Source organism: Anabrus simplex, chromosome 1, assembly GCF_040414725.1.
Source record: "Anabrus simplex isolate iqAnaSimp1 chromosome 1, ASM4041472v1, whole genome shotgun sequence".
In the NCBI taxonomy this organism is placed as follows: domain Eukaryota; kingdom Metazoa; phylum Arthropoda; class Insecta; order Orthoptera; family Tettigoniidae; genus Anabrus; species Anabrus simplex.
This window is the reverse complement of record NC_090265.1, coordinates 915,260,510-915,283,832: the sequence shown is the minus strand read 5'-3', so window position 1 is coordinate 915,283,832 and position 23,323 is coordinate 915,260,510. Positions and strand designations below refer to the sequence as shown.

The 23,323-nt window shown below is 37.5% G+C and overlaps 1 protein-coding gene across 1 annotated transcript in view; it reads right to left on the bottom strand.

Annotated features, from left to right (window-relative positions):
• The window catches only part of LOC136857747 (procathepsin L), a 60,397-nt gene that overhangs the window by 22,296 nt on the left and 14,778 nt on the right, over positions 1-23,323 (bottom strand). The window contains exons 3-4 of the mRNA XM_067136642.2: positions 21,376-21,528; positions 12,265-12,462 (exon numbers count right to left, since the gene is read on the bottom strand). Coding sequence (XP_066992743.2) covers positions 12,265-12,405 — 141 coding nt within the window. The 5' untranslated portion in view covers positions 12,406-12,462; positions 21,376-21,528. The remainder of the gene's footprint in view (positions 1-12,264; positions 12,463-21,375; positions 21,529-23,323) is intronic.

Below are 23,323 nucleotides of genomic sequence, written 5' to 3'. Positions count from 1 at the left end.
ATACGTATTTAAAGGGACTAGCAATATGATATGAGGTTCTCCCCTCCTCTCAGATAAAGCCTTACTGGCTTACTATTGGTGCTACCACCTCCCCCATGTATCTCAAATCCCACACTATGCACGTGGCAATATTTATTAACATGAACTTGACTTCTCGCCCTTAAACCTATGCTCATAAAATAACTTCCCCATTTCTAATACTTGTCATCATAAACATGACACTGCGTCCCGTTTCACTTAATTGGGTCGCCCATTAATTTTAAGTATCGTATCCTTCAAACTACCCCCATTTTCTTGCCATCTCCAGACGACAGGACGTGACTTTTTAGATTTGTCCGTATCGACTTCCTCGTGAGACCTCTTGACCTCACACAACTCTGTTTTTAACTGTCATTCTATATCACCCCCAACACATGGCTGCTTCGACAGCAAGGCCAGTGGATTGAGTTACCAAAATAATCACTATGTATTACTTATGTGCTGCTACTTGATGAAGGTTCGTGTCCCTGGACATGACACCTCCCCCCTTAGGAAAGAAACTAGTTGCCACACATGCAACTGGTTTCCACCTGAGTACACGTACATACAGGTTTAATTACCGCATGTACCTTACATGGCACATTAGATTTTAGCAATATTACATTACATTTCATAGATACACTTCAACTTATTACATTTTGACATTAATACAATTCTCTTTACCCTTCATACAATTAATGTTCATAATACATTTCACATTACAATTAACATATTCTTTCACAGTAAACCATATTGCATTAATACATTTCAATTCATATATTCCACAGTACATGTAGTACTTAATATAACACAGTTTAGATTTAACATCTAATACATATCAATTTATATGTTTCACAGTACATATAACATTTCATTTTTTTTTTATTTCGCAGTACTGATATAACTCATTTACATATTACATTTCACATTTTTCATTTCACATTTTACAGTGATTAATACATATCAATTTATATATGTCACAGTACATATAACACTTCATTTTTTTCATTTTACAGTACTTAATATCACTCATTTACATTTCACATTTTTTTATTTCACATTTCACAGTAATTAACACATATCAATTTATATGCTTCATAGTACATACAACTTTACCTTCCAGCCTTCTCTGGTCGGTTTTTACTTCCGTACCAAACTCTTGGAATGGCCGGCTTCGAGATTGCAATAGCAACTCGGTTCCCCTGACTATACTTCTTGAGTAAGTCTTACAAACTTGTGCAGTCACTGCTGACACATTATCCGTACCAAACTCATAGGAATGGACGCTTGGACCGTGCCTCTCTCGACACGTCCGAACTGTGCCTCCTTAGGCCAGTCTCACAAATTTTTGTGCAGTCATTACTGACACATAACCCGTACCAAACTCATAGGAATGGACGCTTGGGTCTTGCCTCCCTCGACAAGCCCGAACTGTGCCTCCTTAGGCCAGTCTCACAAATTCTTGTGCAGCTATTACTGACATTACCCGTACCAAACTCATAGGAATGGACGCTTGGGTCTTGCCTCCCTCGACAAGCCCGAACTGTGCCTCCTTAGGCCAGTCTCATGAAATTTTTACCTTAACATAAGGTTGCCTGTTCGACTCTGCCCCTTGGCAAGTCTTTTTTTTCGTACTTTAACAATTTTAAAGTTACATTTGTTACATTACAGCCTTAACACTGTCTTACTAGTGATTCATTACTTATACAATGGTCATTGAAATTTTTACTTTACTAATGTGGTTACGCTCCCTCTTTATTGCCTCCTTGGCTCTCTGATGAGAGACCTTTCATTAAGCTCTATACTGGAAGTAGTAAGATCTGTCATACTTCTACCCCTGCGCTCATTTACGCGCTTACCTCTTACATACTCCTGTCTATCAAAGTGCACTGTAACGTCCTCGTCTGAACAATGTGAGTTAGGACCATTAATTATAGTTTGGCGGATACATACCTTTCCGCAACACTCATCTCCTAGCTCTGACAGTTTATGAGCAAGTCTAAATCTTTTGCAACATCTTTTGCAACAACAGCAGGAACATAATAATAACAAAATAACAGCAATTGTTCCTCCACCTATATAAGACAAAAAATTCAACTTATCCAATTTATGATTTTGCTTTAATTCATCCTCCTGTTCAAGTATTAATTTTTCAACTGCCTCTACTTTATGACTTGCTAATTTTAATTCCTCTGCATGGTGAAGTACATTTACCAACGGTATCTTTCCTTCATCCTGCAATTGACTCAATTTAGTGTTAATTCCTAAATGATCGCAACAGTCATACTGTAACAATAGATCAGGTACAAACCCTTGATCTTTGGTACTATTTGTTTTAATTACATTTGAAGATTGAATTTTTGATTTTGGCCCAAAGGCCGTACATCTATTAAACATTGTTATTATTCCTGTACCTGTTAACTTAGCATCACTTGTGTGCAGCTCTTGACATACTACTGTTATTTTTACCTCCTGTGGAGCGATATAAATCCACTTATTTTCTCTTAAGGGAAACCACATTACTTCTTGTACTCTAATTACATTTTTTTGACAATCTTGTGGCATAACCTGTGCCCCTGTCAACAATTTTACTGCACATTCCTCATGTGAATGAGCTAGTTTGATAGCAAACTCTTGTTTGCATACCTGAAGTTTATCACTCAACCTCTTACAATTATTAATTTGATTTTCAGTTAACATTACATAATTTTGCCTGTCCTGGTCCAAAAGAATAAATTCATTTTCACTATTAATAAAAACAAAGTTTTCTATCTCACCATTCACTCTTGTTGGGAATGGTATAACCTTAATAAGATCATATTTTACCTTATCTACCAAAGGTACCTTTACAATGTAACCAAGTATTTCTTTAGTAATGAACACTTCAATCTCTGCTATTCTAGTTATTAAATAGCCATAAGCCAGTCTCAACTCAACAGGTAATGTCATTCCTGGTGGGAAATTATTCTGTGCCTTTGAAAACGACTTTATTATATCACTAGGACTTATAATCTGAGGTTGTAAGACTCCCTTTTGAGCCAACATTATTCCATTTAACAGAATCTCATAATGATCTTTTAATTGCGCTAAGAATCCTTGCGTGTCAATTAAATGCCTATTGACCGCGATTTCAATCTCCGTTCCCCTAAATGCGCTTTCTATTTGCTCAGTCTCATCCTTCAGATATCCCCGTATTGTTGCTATATTATCGCTTAATTCTTTTTCGTTCTTAGCGACGTCATACAATGAGCTATTCATTGATTGTAACGTACTTTTTACTACAATCATCTGTTCTTTCGCGACTTTCAACATCGACAAATTCTCTGATTCAAGATCCTTAATGTGACTTTGATAATAGGCTGCATCTTGCGAATCTAAGGTTCCGAATAAAATTTTAGCAATACTTCCTACAAAATTAAGAACTCCTCGCTTCATTCTATTCTGATCTGAATTTTCCTTCTCCTCAGTCTTAGTTGTTTGTCTTATTAATTCACGCAAATTTTGAGTTTTATTTAATTGCATAATTAAAAGCTTTACCTCATTCTCACACGTATATGTTAAATTTACTTCCAGTTCTGAACACAATCTCATGGTTCTCTGAATGTATTTCTTACCAACATTATACGCATCATTTAACGCTTCTAAATTTACATAAGTTACTACCTTCCATTCAGTGTTATAGAGTTGAACTTCACCTAGCTTGTCGAAATAAACCCCTGGGGTGGACTCATATGGTTTGAGCTGGAAATCAATCGCATTTCCTCCTTTCGTAAATATCGCCATCACTGCGATCGCCGCTGCTATCAGCGCCATTGACCTGCAAGTAACAGATTTGTGTTACCTTGCGTTGCCTATAATTTATTACTGGTTGTTCACAATGTATTTACATACAATTTTCCTTCTCATTTAAATATATAACTTTAATCGGTTACTGTGTACTGTAACGCACTTCCCTCGCTTATTCATATTCAAAACGCAGTTCACTCCTGAAACTTCCTGTACTGTGTACGGGCCTACAAAGTTTGGACTTAATTTTTTGCTACGACCTCGCCTTACTGAATCATTTCTTAAAAGAACTTGGTCTCCTATCTTAAACGTTACTTCGTTTATTCTTGTATCATACTGGACTTTATTTTTCAACTTGGTTTCTATTAGAGTTTTACGTGCTACCTCGTGACTTTCTCTAAGCCTTCGAGCTAATTCCTCCACATAGCTTTCGTGTTCATTATAATTCTTCTCGTTTGGTTTTCTCTGCAATGTCCCTGGTATATTCGCCTTTCTTCCAAATACTAATTCAAATGGTGTGAAATTAGTTGACGTACTTTTCGTTGTATTGTATACAAAAGTTGCCATTGAAATGAACTTATCCCAATCGTCTTGGGTTCCACATACATAGTGTCTCAAAAATTCAGCTAATACTGCATGAGACCTCTCTAAACTTCCGTTTGACTGTGGCCTAAATGCGGCAGTATGAATCTTCCTAATATTTAATAATCTACATAATTTCTTCATTACTTCGCTCAAAAAGTTGCTACCTTGGTCAGTTAATATTACACTTGGTATTCCAAATGTTCGTACTACATTGTCCATCAATGCCCTTGCAATTGTCTCTGCTTCTTGATTTTTCATTGGCACTGCTACTAAGTACTTCGATAACTGATCTTGACACGTTAAAATAAATTTGTTTCCGTCGAGTGTAAGTGGAAGTGGTCCAACCACATCTAACGCTATTTTCTCAAACACAATCTGCGGTGTGTCTGTGATAACCATACTCGCCTTCGTATCTGGCTTCGTAAACTTATTAGTTTGACATGAATGACATGATCGAATGTATTGCTCTACATCTTTCTTCATTCCTGGCCACTCAATATAATCTTTTAACCTAGCATACGTGCGTGTAATGCCTTGGTGTCCTCCAACTAAAGATGCATGAAATTCTTTCATAATCTCTTTCTTTTCATCCTCTGTTAATTTCTCTATGAATTTCTCATCTGTTTCCATTTCTGAAACTTCTTCTTGTTCAACCTCATCTAATTTGTGTATTCTGCTCAGTGCGTCTGCATTTGTATTTAACTTTCCTTGTTTATAAACAACATCGAAATCGTATTCTGCTAACTTCAATCTAAATTTTAGCAATCTTGAGGTTGGATCTTGCACATTAAATACCCATTTAAGTGGTTTATGATCCGTCACTACAGTGAACTTTCGTCCTAAGACATACGGTCTAAAATACTTTACTGCAAATACAATTCCTAACATTTCCTTTTCTGTTGTTGAATAATTTCTTTCTGCCTTATTCAATACTCTAGATATGTATGCTACTGGCAAATCGCTTCCTACCTTCCCTTGCGACAATACTGCGCCTAACGCTTCGTTGCTTGCATCGGTTGTTACAATAAACGGCTTCTCGAAATCTGGATATTGTAAAATCGGATACGTTATCAACTTATTCTTTAAAGTCTGAAATGCTTCCTCTTGTTTAGTTTCCCATTTATAGTCTACTTCTTTCTTTAAAAGTTCATACAGTGGTTTAGCAATTTTGCTATAATCTGGTATAAAACGTCTGTAATATCCCGATAATCCCAAAAATCCCTTAAGTTGTTTCGTGGTCGTGGGTTGAGGAAATCTCTCTTAACTTCTCAAAAACGTCGATCATTTATTATTATTATTATTATTATTATTATTATTATTATTATTATTATTATTATTATTATTATTAGTATTATTATTTTACTGAATCTCAAAATAATCATATAATTTAATTTCATTTAATAAACATTTAATTCACTTTACTTCCGCTAATACATTTGTCATTAATCTCATGAACGTCACTGACATACGTTTTATATTCAAAATTCCGATCTAATGCTGAAAATACGTTTTTTTGTTTTTTGTAATATAATTAGCATAAACACTTAGTTCCATTTACTCCTCTAATTGATCTCATGAACGTCATTTGCATAAATTTATATCAAATGCCTATCTAATACCGAAAATGTGATCTTTTCAATATCTTTTTCTCTGCTTCAGCTTGATAATAGCTACTGGCTAAATCAATTGTCGAGAAATAATTCGCTTTCCCTATTGAGTTACTTAACTCCGTAGTACCTGGTATAGGGTACATGCTACCGATCGTAATCTCGTTTAATTTTCTATCTAAATAAAATCTATCATTACATTCTGAACATATTTCAAATATCCTTTCTCTATCACTCTTTAACATATGATCTGCCCTAATTAGTTCGATCTCTTCGAGTTCTCGATTGTGAACATTTCTGTGCGTCACTTTTTTCTACTTTCATTACGTGCGCAATTTCGTCTTTTCCTATGTCATACATAGTTTCCGTTCTCGGACATACTTTTATTACTTTAGCTTCTCTAATTTCTATTTGATGTTTATCACCATTTACTTCTATGAATTCCTCCGTGAAATTAATTACAGAATCTTTCAATAAATCTCTACCTATCAATCCGTCTTGTGACAGCTGAAATTCATCACCTACTACATGCAATTTGCATTGAGATGTACCCAAAGTTACCTTCGCGGTTCCACACGTGAATAGTGTTCCTTTGCTAACTCCTAGCAATTTTAATCTATCACTTGTATCTATCTTTATTTCCTTCGGTACGCATTGTTTCTTTATTACACTTACTTCTGAGCCTGTATCGATTAAAAATCGAAAAGGTCCGTGTACATCATTTATAGACAGTAAAACTGTCCCTTCATTGTTATTACACTTATTGTGTACTTGGCCTATGTGAACACTTTTAGGACCTATAACCGGCCTTGCGTCATGATCCTGTTCTAGTTTTCCGCCTGCTTGTTCTCGTAACCTTTACCCTTGTAATTAGTGAATTGCTGCGGTTTACTACTTTTACAATTTTTCTCTACATGCCCTGTTCTCTTACAACGTTTACAAACTATTACTCTGCACTCTCGTGAATAGTGCCCTTCCTTATTACAATTGTAACATGTTATTGCCTTAACTTCTTTTGGTCGCATTTTAAGAAAACATGAGGATGCCGAATGTCCTTTCTTATTGCAATTACTACAATATTTATCTCTCCTAACTGATTCACCGTGCTTTTCTTTACTTGAGAGTACGGCCGACTCTTCTTGGGCCGCTACCTCAACTGCTAAACCGAAATCATCCGTAATGTTCCTACTACGGACAATCGTTTGAATGCTTTTATCAATTAATCCTTGTACAAAACATGATATCCCTAACTCTCCTATTAAATTCGCTCTATGAACTTTTGCCTCCGGTTCGACTCTCGCCGTGGCAACTTCTTTAAGTTCGCTTACCATTGCATCCATTCTCGAACCCCAAGCTATTACAGATTCATCTTTATTTTGCTGTGCTTTAAACATTTTACATGCGTAATGATCAATAGTCCTTCGCTCTCCATAATTTTCAAACAAAGCTGCCTTCGCTTTTGGCCAGCTCGTAACATCCTGTCTTACTAATAACTTGCTTCTAGCTTCACCCGTTATTCTGGTAAGAACATATTTAAAAAACAGCGGATGTTCATCTGGTTGAACAAATTCTATTGCTGAATCTACATTTGCACAGAACTCTTTCAACCTACTCCGATTTCTCCCGTCAAAAGGATCTCCGATTAACTTGAACGCTTGATTGATATTAATATAATTGTTATCTGAATTATCACTGGCACTTCCCACTTCAGAATTAGACATACTGATTTTGAGTTTGGCTTACCTTACAATATTTGGTCTTCTACTGCGTGCTGATGGTGAGCTGACGACGTGCAGGTACGCCGGGTCGATTGCGTCTTCCTTCCTTGGACTCCTATGAATCCCTCTGCTACTCCGTGGGCCAGCCCTTGCGCCTTCTTGGTTCTGCTCTCTGTCTGCTTACGGACTTCTTCTTCCTCCTGCCGACCGCCCCTCAGTCTACTAGGATAGACAGCCGCTGGACTTCTTCTTTCTCCTTCGGACCGCCCCTCAGTCTACTAGGATAGACAGCCTCCGGACTTCTTCTTCTTTCTTCCGACCGCCCCTCAGTCTACTAGGATAGACAGCCGCTTAGGAAACCACCAACGCCTGGTTAAGAGTTAAACAACCCTGGATGGACGTCGAACTCAGGACCAACCCCACAAAACTGACACCAGTTTTTCTTCTCCTGTCGTATCCCGGCCAACAGGTGAGACGCCGAGCGGTGAGTGGAATCACCTGATGGCTAACAACAGTACTAAAAACGAAAGGGATATAAGATGGTAATTTATAGGCGTTAGGTAAGTTGGTTGTTAAGAGTTGAAACTCATATGATTTCCTATATATGTGCGTATATTGACAGATGATGTACAAAGAATATACACGTACAATTGAAGTCGGTCACGTATTGTGACGTACTGGAACTAGCCTTCCTCAGAACGGCTACTCCAAGTAAATGCAAGTGGACTCTAAAGCATTAGAGTCCCACTGAAATGCTAAGCGATGTTAAAAACAGAGTATCGTGAAATCTCACAGAGATTCCTCAAGCTTTAAGTTGCCAACTACGATAAAACCCAGAAGAACTCGGGCTTAAGTCGAGAATCAAAGTATGAATGGTGAATACCAAGTGTTAGCACCACCGTTCAACCTGATCTACTAAGAAATATTCTAAGTAGCGAGACCGCTTGGAGAATTGATCGCAACTCTCTAACGTGAGCGGAAGGCAAGGCTCCCAAAGCGAAGACTAATGCAATAAGACGCTTGTTCCTTCAATTACATACGTATTTAAAGGGACTAGCAATATGATATGAGGTTCTCCCCTCCTCTCAGATAAAGCCTTACTGGCTTACTATTGGTGCTACCACCTCCCCCATGTATCTCAAATCCCACACTATGCACGTGGCAATATTTATTAACATGAACTTGACTTCTCGCCCTTAAACCTATGCTCATAAAATAACTTCCCCATTTCTAATACTTGTCATCATAAACATGACACTGCGTCCCGTTTCACTTAATTGGGTCGCCCATTAATTTTAAGTATCGTATCCTTCAAACTACCCCCATTTTCTTGCCATCTCCAGACGACAGGACGTGACTTTTTAGATTTGTCCGTATCGACTTCCTCGTGAGACCTCTTGACCTCACACAACTCTGTTTTTAACTGTCATTCTATATCACCCCCAACACATGGCTGCTTCGACAGCAAGGCCAGTGGATTGAGTTACCAAAATAATCACTATGTATTACTTATGTGCTGCTACTTGATGAAGGTTCGTGTCCCTGGACATGACAAAATAAAGAGAAGCAATATTGATTATCATTAATTATTCCTTATGCAATCTTGTTTCTAACTATAATATAGCCCTAATCAAGATTACATAACAAATTACCATTTCACCCTATATGGCCATACATACCATTAAGGGATTTTATAGAATATTAATACGAAGAGATACTTGTGTCGAAATGAGAAATCCTTATTCTGTCTTCTGTTTCCCTTTACACACATGGTATTGGAGTACAATTTCAAGATCGTTATTTTCCCTGAATTTCGCTGCACTTTTCCACTTACCAAAAATGAGTAAATTTCGCTTTAAATTGATCTTTTCGCTTTAATTCACTGTAATTCGCGAAAACAAAATCACTAATTTCTTAACCAGAATCATGTGATTTATTAAGATATTTCAAAATCGCTTCAAAATATTTTTGTCGCGTTTATCGTTAATGCGAAAACATCATGCCTCTAGAAATGCTTGTCATATAGAACACTGGCGTACCAAGACATGGCTGATGCTCAGCCAGATGGCCTGTGGACATTAGAGTTCCGCGAGATAAGCGTGACATCCTCAGTCGTATTGCTTCACTCTCTCGACCAGTTCCGCTGCCTCTCTTAATCAGACAGATCCTCAGTGAGTCCCGTTTAAGCCCTCAGTCTAAAAATTCCTGAAAGAATCAGGATTTATACCAGGTAATTCGGGACAAGAAGGAGACACACTAGCTCTTCACCATAGGGCTAGGCGATTGGAACACCCACTGATCGTAATATTTCACTTTATACTGTTTGTCATGTATTTACCAACATTAATAAGCTCTGTATTAAAACATACATATGTCATAGAACGATAGCTTCCACGTAATCTTCGTCCTGGCTTTTGCAATTTATTTGGGGTCGATATTGTCCCAAAAAGTTTTAAACGAACCTCTCTTTCACCGGTATCTTGCTTGTTGTGTTCCTCATTCGCTGAATTTCGTCACTGTCTGCTTCCCTGCAATTGATCTTCAACCAGCACTTTAACTACAAGATCTTCTTTAGCATCCCCAGGTAACCCGTACTTTCCCTTGCCACCTCAATTATTTTATTTCCTCTCCCATTCTCTTCACCTTATCCCTCAAACTTGCTATTTCCTTGTTGCTTTGGACCACCAATTCTGTTACCCTTTTATCTTCTCTTTCACACAATCCTTTATTTCCCTCAATTCACTGGCTTGTTCCCGTAAGAGCTCTCTTGTTTGTTCTGCTTAGCAATTTTCCTTGAAAATTTCTCTTATCTTCTCCATCCAGCTGTACCAGCAGTACCAGGTCTAGGGTTCGTTTCCACCCGTTCAATGACCAACAACGCCACTATCATTGAAGCTGCCATCAGAACTGTAGTAAGACCCATTTACTGTCCGACACTGTATTCCATATTACGCCCCGCGAGACTGCCTCTACCGTGCCAACGACTTATCGCCGCCCGGTACTGTTGAATCGAAATCCCCATGCCAGCACTCGCTCAATGAACAACATTTCTCTTCGCTTGCACGATTGCAACTGAGGGTCGGTACTAAATGAGGATTAAGTCCAGTTTTACGGGCGGTTGACTTTCCTGACGCCAGCTCTCTGTCGAGGGATGTATTCACTATTGCATGATTCTGTGGTGATTGGTAATGTGACGTGCTGCATGCAAATGAAGACCAACACAAATACCTAACCCTAGAGCTGCAGCAATTAACCAGACGTAGTTGAATGCCCGGGTCATGCGAGAATTGAACCCGGGGGCCCCGACTATAATTTAAATTTGAATTGTATTTACTGAAATATAGGGTCTTTATTTATGCTTGGCAAGGACTTTCTCGCTCGACCTTAACCGCCGATGACAGGCCGCTACCGGCCGCTGGCGCGCGTGGTTTCCGGCACTTCCTGCAGTTGCTGAGAGCTGAGCTCCGAGATAGTAGGTTGTTCAATGAAACTACTGCGTATTGTATGTCGAATTGTATAGTGTTTAATTGTGATTATGTATAGTGCTGTAATGTATGTGAAATATTCGTTACGTGAACGGGTATATCTGCACAATATGCATAATACTTACATTAAGTACAGAAAATCGTGCGCTAGGACAAGACAAACGTTTTCGAGCGAAATTTCCAGGGAGACCCATTCCTGTCAATTGGATAATAAACCAACTGGCCAAGAGATTCAAACGTACAGGTTCAGTAAACAATAAAAATAGACGTAAAGGTCGTTATCTCCCTACTGAAGCGTATTTGGTACGAGGATCACAAGTAAAAATCTGTGGCCCCCTCGTAGCTCAGATTTAACGACATGTGATTTTTATTTGTGGGGAATGTTTATGGGAACAACCCTCATACAATAGATGAACTTAAAAGAAAATATAAGAGCTGAAATTGCATCCATCAGTGCTGAAGAACTTGGTAGAGTAACCGAAAACTTCATAAGGAGATGCCGATTATGTTCGGCAGTGCGTGGGGTTCATTTTCAGCATAAACTGTAAAAATGGTGAGAAAAATGCATGATAATGCATGATAATGATTTTGAGCATAAACTGTAAACATGGTTAATAAAATGCTTGATAATGATTTTGAGCACCGTATTCTGCCGTACATACGCACGCGCGGTAGCCGGCAACTGAACCGTCACTGGCGGCCAAGGTCGAGCGAGAAAGTCCTTGCCAAGCATAAATAAAGACCCTGTATATTGCAGTAACTGCACTGTTGGTAGGACCGCAGATGCGTTACAAAGATACTTGGACGAACTCTTGGGTTTAAGTTTCCGGAAATAAAGTATATAAATAAAGTTTCCTTTGAAAGAATCGTCGATTTCACATTGTAAATTGTAATTTTTGTAAAAAATTAAGCATTTATCCCGTTTTCAATACAGATTAAAAATTAATTTTTTATATCGTGAGAAATGAGAGTACCAATGTACACGCCCTTATACACATTTAGCATAATATCGCTATTGCGAGAAATCATTACCGGCTATTGATAATGTTTTTGTTGTTTACTTACCACGCTAAAGGCCCAGCTCGCGTGACACTCCCCCTCATTTTTAACAGAAGTGACAGCACCTAGAGTTCTCCAGTCTATTGCATCAGGAGGACTCATACTACCTTGGCTGGTAAACACCCTTCCATTTGTTACATTTGTCATTGGTAGATGCTGAGTATTGCTGGATAGACCAGACAAAACAACGAACTCTTAATGAGTCTGGAACAATGACGCATAATGCAGTGACATATTCTACAGTGATACAACGTCATTGAGATATTTGGAATGGTAGCGTATTCAGAATTTTTTTCTTTTGCTATTTTGCTTAACGTCGCACCGACACAGATATGTCTTATGGCGACGATGGGATAAGAAAGGTCTAGGATGTGGAAGGAAGCGGTCGTGGCCTTAATTAAGGTACAGTCCCGGCATTTGCCTGGTGTGAAAATGGGAAACCACGGAAAACAATCTTCAGGGCTGCTGACAGTGAGGCTCGAACCCACTATCTCCCGATTACTGCATACTGGCCGCACTTAAGCGACTGCAGCTGTCTAGCTCGGTAATTTGGGTTTCTAGTCGGTCGACATGAAATAAATTGTCAAACGTATATGGGCTTTGAGGCTTATGCAGTGTCAAGAAAACAAGGTAAAACTCTTTATGTTTCGCAGAGAAACGTTATAGTTCTCTTGTTTCCATGCGCTTTCTTTCCATTTTTTAGTTATATTCCATTCTATCCTATCCTGGATGTCCTTCGCCGCACTGTTTTCATTTTTTATTTTCTACTTATTTCTTCTACCACATTCGTTCCTGATTCGTCTGATGACCTCTCTGTTACATCTCAATTGGAGCTTAATGGTGTCGTCTGCTCCCTCTTGGAATGCTAGCGCTGTGCCTGCAAACAGCGAGAACTCTGGTGACGACTGAACGTACCACTTACAGCAACCTACGACAAAGCATTCTTTAATTCAAACCCTCATTATTGTAGAGGTCTTCCTCGTGAAGAGTCGAGATTTTCTTCTGAAGAACGGGAGCTAAGTTCTCTGCGAAACATAAAGAGCTTCACCTTGTTTTCTTGTCATGGTATAAGCCCAAAAGCCTATAAGTACGAAACGTGAAAGCATTAATGTTAACAAATCGTCAATTGAATTGGGTATGCCATCAAATTAAAAAGAAATAAACAGTTTCCATGAAAACATCAAAACATGTAAATTATTATTTTTTTAAAATAATATATTACCTGAATTTGCCTACTCTTTATTAGAAGAAATTCCACTTATCTCAACTATCAGCTACCAAGGTACTTCGGACGTTATTGTTTTATTAATATTACATAACTCTTTGTACAGTGTGTTTGTAACTATTACTTATATGACTATATTATTCTAATATGCAACTGTTATTTGCCATATCACAATATATAAACGAAACATGTTTTACACTGAATAAAAAGGCTTTTCACACTCTGAATTTAAACTTAACCATGGTTTATAGTAACTGTTGTTATTAGGCTATTGCTAACACTGTCCATGTGCCACTTTTAACCAATTAGTCCCTCCGAATAAACGTAGTCTACATGATTTCAAAGCATATGTTGGGTAAAGGAAAATATAAAATTATTCACCATAATATATTTTGGGTTTAATGTCGTGTGAAAGAGGTAAACTTCAGGCAAACTTATAGTTTGGCGAAAACTTTGCATTGCGTTCTCAGGAAAGAAACTCAACGAACACGTCCATGACAATTCCAACAATGCTGAAAGGTTTAAAATTAACTCTTTAATACTCATTGTGAATAACGTGTTATTAAACTTCTATTTCCGTTTAAAATAATTCCTGTAAACGTATTCTCGCAAGTTCAGTATTGTGCCATTTCACTGTCCGAAATTGATAGTTTATTGGAACTAAAATTGATGCAATTGCCATAACATAAGTAAATACGGTACAAAAACTCAATAACCTATGTCAATAAAATATAATATATAGCATGATCGGGGTGGCAGTGAATATAGACAAAAAAGCATAGAATTGTTATAACACTACTATTGAAAAACTGCAAATTGAAACAGCAAACCAAACCAACGATCGTATTGAGATAGAGATACATATCACGAGGAGCAAGTAAAGACTTGAAAAAGAAATTCAAGGGATTTAAGGAAGAAGATTTGCGTCACATATATTAATTGAAGAACGCAGAAATACGAGACCGTAAATAAAGTGGCAAGTCAAGAAGGAAGATAGCGAGAAAGGCTTACATCGCATCTTCAAATCAGCAAGGGTAACCATTGATACAATTATCAAGAAAGAAATATTTAGGTTACGGGAAATAGCTGAATTGACATATAAAATAGCAATTATAAAACAAATATTTTAAATAAGAGCAGACATTCTGGTAGTCCACAAGCGTTATTAGAATTAAAGATAAAACGTCAGACTTGATATTGAAGTTACCATGTTAGAAGGCTATGGGATCCATATCGTGACGAAATTGACTTCATCTGTATTTCTGTTGCATTTTCTCAAGATATGGCTGTCAAGATGTTCTAAGAAGACGATGGCCCGATGTCCGGGGGAGACTAACTTGACGTGACGGCAAAGAAACCTTACCTATCCCAGAGCATCCTAATGACCAGCGAGAGGATGTAGTTGACGTGCCTGATCTACAGATGTCCTGGAGCATTCAATGCAATCCCGTTGGAGCGGATGTAAAGACTTATTTATTAGTGCAGTAAGTACAACAAATCGTACAGATTTCAATGATATCGTATTTTGTTGATGAATAAATGGTGAGGCGTTGTGATCTTCAAAGTAGCTCAGATATGGTAGATTTTCGCGAATTATTAATATATTTGTGTCGAAAAGCAGGGATAATAGGTAGTCATCTGTATAACATAACCAATTCTCGTCTAGGATATATGTGAATTATATATGGAAGGATATATGTAAGTGCTATCGCAGTGACATTTAAGCAAATGATGAGGTTATTATATATGAATTGTATGATCTATAACGACATTATTTAAGATTATAAGTGGGTAAGGGTTAATATATTTTAAAATGGAGATCGTACAGTGCCGTATAAAGATCATAATTGGATTATATGAGGATATGAGAGTAATATGAAGTGAAACAGAGATTGATTGAGAAGAAATGGATTAATCAAGTGGATAAATGATGGTGAGAGAATTCCATGTGTCAAGTTAAGGTATATATGAAGGTTATTTGCAAAATAAAGAAGAAATTTGATATTGAGATATGAAGAAAGTGATGTATGAATATTGAATGAATGAATGAATATGAATAATAATGAATAATAATGAATGTGACATGTATTGTTTCGTAGGTAAGGAAGAACATAATTTGTTGTGAAGATAAGAAGGTTGACGCAATCCAGGTTTAGTACTCTACTTGATACCATGATGTGTGACAGTTGATAGGTAGTCCATATCCAACATGTATGAAAACGTATTATGAGGTTTATAGAGAGTTAAGGCACTAGTAAATCATCGAGATAATTCACTGTAGGGAAAGTCGAGTAGGATATTGATCAGAAATTAACCCATATCTCTACCATAATGATGATTATTTGCTGAACAAGTTCGTGGCACTTATTTAATCCTATGCACAAGTATGACAAGTTTTTCATGTATAATTCCAGAAGGTTATGATTGATAGAGTCTTCATGAATAATACTCTATAGCTATTTTAGTAAATAACAGTATGTGAGTTGTTGGAATTTAATTAATTACCTGATGACAGGTTTCATGAGACACATTTATATAATTAATCTAATTTGTAAGATTTATGAGAGGAATGATATCCATTTGAGTTGTTAAGTCATAGTAGAGATTAATATGGAAAATAGCGCATGATGTGGCTGACTTAATGTTTATATTTTTCCTGATGCATCCGTGAACCAGAATTCCTGAGTAATAAATTTTATCCTCATCCTAAATACCTAAATAACTAAATAACTAGAAGGGAATATATCATTACAGGAAGAAACGTAATTGATGCTGAAATGTACGATTTCCCAAGAAGATCTGTAAATATATTGAGAAACTTTAACTGAATTTAGGGATATTTTCTTTCACACAGATAACTAATGATATAACAATGTGATTTCATTTACATGAGTTGAACCTTACAGAATTATTTCAATTTTCTATTGTACATAATTATTATTTCAACTTAATCAAAGATCTTTGATACAACGATGGAAGATAATTAATGAATTTTAAATGAAGATAATAATTATTTTCAACAATATTTCATTCTTTTCTTTGATTTTCTATATTTTGAATAACTAGATCTAATAAAACGTTATTGGTATTTATGTTCAAATTTTAGCATAAGCAGCTTAGTCACATAGTCATCCTTAAGTTAAGATTTTTCGGAATTATTTTAACAATAACTGATAGCTGGTGCGGTGGAGACGTCCATCAGCATTGGCGATAGATGAGATATCCGTAGGTCAGAATATCCTTCGCAATTTCTCCGAATCCACGAGAAGAAGATAAACTTTGATTGGAAAGTGGACCTGAGTAAGCTAGTCTGGATTTCTTCGCGACCCGCCCTGGAAGCTGGACCGGCGCAGTATATAATTTCCAGTACTGTTCGCATCATTTCATTTCATTTTTATCGGAGTGATTTAGTACGGCATAGGAATTAGTGCATATAAAAGTAACATTCTTTCATGACTTCATTAACAAAACATAAATTCACACACTGTTGCTTATTTACATTTGACACAAGAGAAACTGAAATAAAAATTTCACGTGTCTGAAAATAAATATTTCAGAGTTACAGAAGTTGGGCCGTTTCACATGTTTTCTATAACTGGAAGTTACAGTATATGAATTAATTCTTTCGGTATCTCGAAGGATATATAAGATCAGATGTAAAATATTACTCCGTAGCTCGAAGTTATACAGAACGTTACGCCTATCCGTACTCATTATCCTAACATATAGGCGTAACTAGTTTCTGTGGGAGGAACCTGAACTTGTCTCCGTTTAAATACAAGAATGAGCATTCTCCAGTTTCTAGTCAGAGTAGTCTATATTGCTTTACTAGCCGCATGTTATAGCATCTTCGCAATCTTGAGCAGCCGCATATCACAGCAGCTTAAAACCCTACTTTACGCTACTGTCCAACACTCAGCAAGCTGTTTACAGTACGGGGTGATATGTTGAATTAGCATTTCGACACACTAGATTACTCAAGCCCTGCTGAGGACAGTAACATCAGGGCCATGGAGAGAAACGTGCCCTGATAAATGATTTTGAAAACACAAACTTTTAAAACAATATCTAATAATATTAAAACTGTACATGTAGAAAAAAGAGCCATTGGTGAAAAATATTAAATAAATGATGGTGCAGCTGATTTTCTGTTTGTAGAACTGAAATACTCGTAGTATCAACTTTTTTCTATACCTGGAATTTTCGATACGAAGTATTTTCAGCCTCCGCATGAGCTTTAAGATATCAAAGTTCTACTGCATTTTATTTACATAAATAACTTTTCTAGGCTATTTTGTTCGAAACAAGCACTTTTACATAAAAAATATAATTAGTAGTGGATAAAAAGACAAAAATTGGTATGATAGGTTACGATGAATAAAAAGATAAACTATTGTCTGAAGGAAGATCTAAGAGATTCTTGAGTACACTGTTGATAAAATTCGAAATTTACACTCACACAGTCTAAATGGCATCAAATCAAAATGCTTGTTTAAGGTATCTGAGGTCATACAATTATTATTATTATTATTATTATTATTATTATTATTATTATTGACGAAAACCAATATTAGAAGGACGTTATAAGATACACATCTGTTGTTAGTCGACAGGTCGAAGGCTTGTTAGATCCTCAAAAGCTGCAGTGTCACCGTCCGCTATCATGGAGATCCCAGATGACACTGAAGAGGTTTACCAAGGATATGAAATGTGAGGTAATTTCCATTGATTTATTCACCGAGCTAGATAGTACTACTACATTTAAATTTCTCAAACCTACTGAAATTTAAACACAAACTGACTCTAACTTTCACGTCACTCATCACACGGACTGGCTACATTGTTAGTAGAATCACTCATCCCTCTGTCACTTTCATATCGTCAAAGCCAGTTACACTGGTCGACAAGGTTTTCTTCACAAGAAATCTGATTAGTGAATCTAATGCATTTTATCATACTGAATTTAGATATGTAGTCAGAATTTTTCCATCAGGCACAGTCTTTTTGCGACAGCAACTTTTTAAAGTTTCATTTTAGCATTATCTTTTACCTGTCATAGAAACCTTTCTCTCATTTGTTTCCATTTATTTCTAGGTACATTTAAGGCAATTATATGGAATATCATGCTGAAGTACCAAAATACAATACACAGGTTCATTCCTGTTTTGACACACACAGGCATGTGTTGACCTGTTAATCTGGCATTGTGATGTGTCAGTATTGTGTAGACTGTGAGCGCGTTAGCACGAATATCGCTAGTGAAATATTGCCTTCTTTTCTGTTTACAGTGTATTGTGTATGTCGTGTTTTAGTGCTTTGCTTTTCCGTCATGCCAGGAAAATGTGTAGGCATAAATCATGCAGCTATTTTCTGCTATATTTGTTGTGAGCTGACCTTCAAGTCTTAGAGGCGATATTTCACGCAACTTGTGAAAGAGTGAACTTCACTTTGACTGTCGAGTGGGTGATTCTGATAAGATCTGGGCCCCAAATGTGTACTGTGTTTCCTGTGTTAGACTGTTGACTGTAGGGAATAATGGTACACATCATATGCCATTTGTATTTCCCATTATTTGGAAGGAACCGAAGGATCATCGAAGCGATTTTATTTTTGTTTAACAAAGATTAAAGGAATCACATCTAAATCAAAATATACAGTTATGTATTCGAATTTGCCATCTGCAATGAAGAGTTCCTGCACAAATTATCAAAAAATTTACGAAACTCCTGTCTGGTGGGGAAAAACTGAAATGATATTTGAATTCAGCATGAAAAGTACTTGTAGAACCTCTTGTTTTTATTCTTGTGAAAGGAAAAGGGTTCATTTTTGTCGACCAGTGTTATCAGACTGAGATAGGCTGATGAAAGTAATTGTTGTATCCCGTACCAAAAGATACAGCGCGCTCTAAGCTCTATACCTCACCAGATATGGATCTGGGCCTTTTAAACACAATATGAAAATAGCTATTTACATTACAAGTGTCGAAAGTGCGGTTTTTCATATGAGTTGAAATATCTATCGCCACGCCGTAAATAAAAACGTGATGCACTCCCGTGTAATGTGCCACAATATTTTATTTCATTCTAAGTGTAATTTCCTTAATTTTATTTAAATAATATGAAGAAGAACATATTGAGCACAGTTCAGAGTCAGAGTCAAACAGTTGACGTTATCCATGAAAAAATCGATTACACAAGAATCAGTGGGCGATAAGTACAAATAACCTTACGAAATGCAGGGATGAGTGTCCGCAGTTCATATTTTTTTAATTTGTCGAATAGTTTGTCCGGGGGAGGAGTTTGAAATAGAGTGCGATGCTTGTAAGGTTGGTAGTAGCTTCGTTTGCCTCACGGCTTATATCATCCGCCGTACCATGCTTCAGACAGTGTACATGCGTTAAGAAGCAATTCTAAGTACATCTGTGCATTGCGGCTTCAGGACGTATTCTGCATGCATAATGTATAAGAAACAATTCTAAGTACATCACTTCACTGCAGCTTCAGTCGTAATCTGCGTACGTAATGTATAAGAAGCAATTCTAAGTACATCACTTCACTGCATCTTCAGTCGTAATCTGCGTACGTAATATATAAGAAGCAATTATAAGTACATCACTTCACTGCAGCTTCAGTCGTAATCTGCGAACGTAATATATAAGAAGCAATTATAAGTACATCACTTCACTGCAGCTTCAGTCGTAATCTGCGTACGTAAGTAATGTGTAAGAAGCAATTCTAAGTACATCACTTCACTGGTACGTAATGTGTAAGATGCAGTTCTAAGTATATCACTTCACTTCAGCTTCAGTCGTAATCTGCGTACGTAATGTATAAGAAGCAATTATAAGTACATCACTTCACTGGTACGTAATGTGTAAGATGCAGTTCTAAGTATATCACTTCACTTCAGCTTCAGTCGTAATCTGCGTACGTAATGTATAAGAAGCAATTATAAGTACATCACTTCACTGCAGCTTCAGTCGTAATCTGCGTACGTAATGTATAATAAGCAATTATAAGTACATCACTTCACTGGTACGTAATGTGTAAGATGCAGTTCTAAGTACATCACTTCACTGCAGCTTCAGTCGTAATCTGCGTACGTAATGTGTAAGAAACAATTCTATGTACATCACTCCACTGCAACTTCAGTCGTAATCTGCGTACGTAATGTGTAAGAAGCAATTCTAAGTACATCACTTCACTGCACCTTCAGTCGTAATCCGCGTACGTAATGTGTAAAAAGCAATTCTAAGTACATTACTTCACTGCAGCTTCAGTCGTAATCTGCTTACGTAACGTGTAAGAAGCAATTCTAAGTACATCACTTCACTGCAGCTTCAGTCGTAATCTGAGTACGTGACGTGTAAGAAACAATTCTAAGCACATCACTTCTCTGCAGCTTCATTTTTTTAATTTTTGAAATAGGACATTATTTTGACGAGATATATATATTCAGCAGCAAAAATATATGTGGTTATCTCCTAAACATCCTGTACTTCAAAAGTATTTCTAATAGTATGTTTTTATGGTGGTCTAAATTTAGTGCTGTAAGTAACTGCAGTTCGCTTAAGTGCGGTCAGTATTAAGTATTCGGGAGATAGTCGGTTCGAACCCCACTGTCGGCAGCCCTGAAAATGGTTTTCCGTGGTTTCCCATTTTCACACCAGGCAAATGCTGGGGCTGTACCTTAATTAAGGCCACGGCCGCTTCCTTCCCACTCCTAGCCCTTTCCTGTCCCATCGTCGCCGTAAGACCTATCTGTGTCGGCGCGACGTAAAACAACTAGCAAAAAAGTAACTGCAGTACCTATCGTAAAGTTCCACTTTACACATTGTTTTCAAGAACGTAAACATACGAAATTCGACATAGTATGAAATAAAAGACACTTACCAGGTCTCCAAACTTATTCATCTTCATCTTGTACGAAACTTCTCCTCTATCGTGCTTAGCATTGTGTTGTGCTATGAATTCTCTGTTTTCAATGTAGACGTTCAGGCGGTAGTAATCTTCATTGGGGTCGGAATACTGCTTCCCATAACGAATCTGTGGGAAATAATATACAGTATCAGAAAGATAAAATAATTCAAAACACATCTTGATAAACAGGGTGTTCCCAAAAATGTGGGAGGTACGCCCCAGAATACACAAAACGTCCCTGTGGACACACAGTACGTCCTATGGTCGTACTGTCCGCGCTCCGATTACCTACCATGTTTTTGAGAACACTTTGTACATTATTCTGTGTTTAACAACTTCAGAATTATTGTATACAGTACGAAAGTGGTGATCAAATTGCAATCATCACTGCGCTGTAGAATTACTTTCTCAACGAACTGAATATTTTGCAACGGAGTCGTGTGGCCCAATATCAAACTTTGGGCATGGTGATTGACAGATTCTGTGTACATTGTGGCAAATTTATTCAAAATTGATCCAATAACGAAGTGACCAAACTGAATGGCATAAAGGGCATACTATTCAGTCTAATGAGTCCCCATCTGGATAGGGGTATAAGAATGTATGCGCCGTATCCTCTGCCTTGATAAGAGGTGACTAAAAAAGGTAACCCTCAGGAATCTCAATTTGGGAGCATTGTTTTATGAGGACAGGTCCCCTAGGTGATGATTATTGGTTTAAGAGGCTAAGCTCTGTGGTTAAAAGTCCCAGATCCCCTACCTGAGCCTGACATTACTTCGACTAACTTGTGTCAGACTGCTGAGTTATATTTTTCATCTCCAACCTCCCTTTATCGGCGCTTGTTCTTGCCAGACCTTGATGGCATTGGGATTTCGAGTCCTAGGGCGTCTTTCATTTTCACGCCCTTCCCTTTCGTTTGCCGACATCGTCCTTCACTACGTTTTCCGCCGTTTTCCCCTAATTAGTGCAATGAGAGGATGGTTGTCTCACTGTATTTTGTCTCATATAATAGCAATCACCACTAGCACAGTAGAGCAACAGTTTAGAGAGAGTCAGTCGGAGCCACACGTCTACTAAGTAGACAAAAAAATTGAAGGACTATTCGTCTTTAATGGTTACTTCCAAACGAACATGTCGCGATTAAACTTTTATGCAGTGTTTTATCGTAAAACTGCCACGAAGTGTACTTGCGCTCCACGGCAGTGCACGTCAATACTCAGTCAACGCAACAATGGCTCTTCGGCGCTGTTTTGGCTAGGGTCCTACAGATCACCCACCGTACAACCAAAATCTCTCGCCCCTGCGACAGTCACGTCTTTGGGCTTCTGAAGGAAGCTCTGAAGGGGAAAGATGTCACAGCATCGGTTCCTGATGCTGCAGAAGAATAGTTCAACCAGAAAACAGCGTCCTTCATTGTGGAGGGTAAATACAGAGAATCTTGTTCAGCGTTGGGACGACTGTTACTAACTACTGGGAGTTGTTCTAGCATCATCAGATGCGGGCCTGGAGATAAGCAATTGTTATCTTAGCAGCATGTAGTTCTAGTATAAATGTTGTAGTGAACTGTAGTGGATTTGACGATATATCTTGGATTTGTTACCTTTCTTATCACCTCCCGAATCACCTCATTTCATGTTACCATTGAAGACAGACTCGCCCTGCATGCACGCGCACACACACACACACACATACATCTAATACAGGATACAAGAGTTAATGAAAGTCCGTGGTCAATACGTCTGACTGCTAACTTGTGGATTTCCCAGAAAACATACCAATGAAGGTAATCCCCGCAAATTAAAAACGTCTAGAGCACTAAGTGGTAGTTCACGTATTCCTTCATACACTTTACCCTCGTTACTTCCTTATGTCTACCAGCCAATGCATGCGGAATTTTAAAAATAAGTCGCCTTCCTGGATT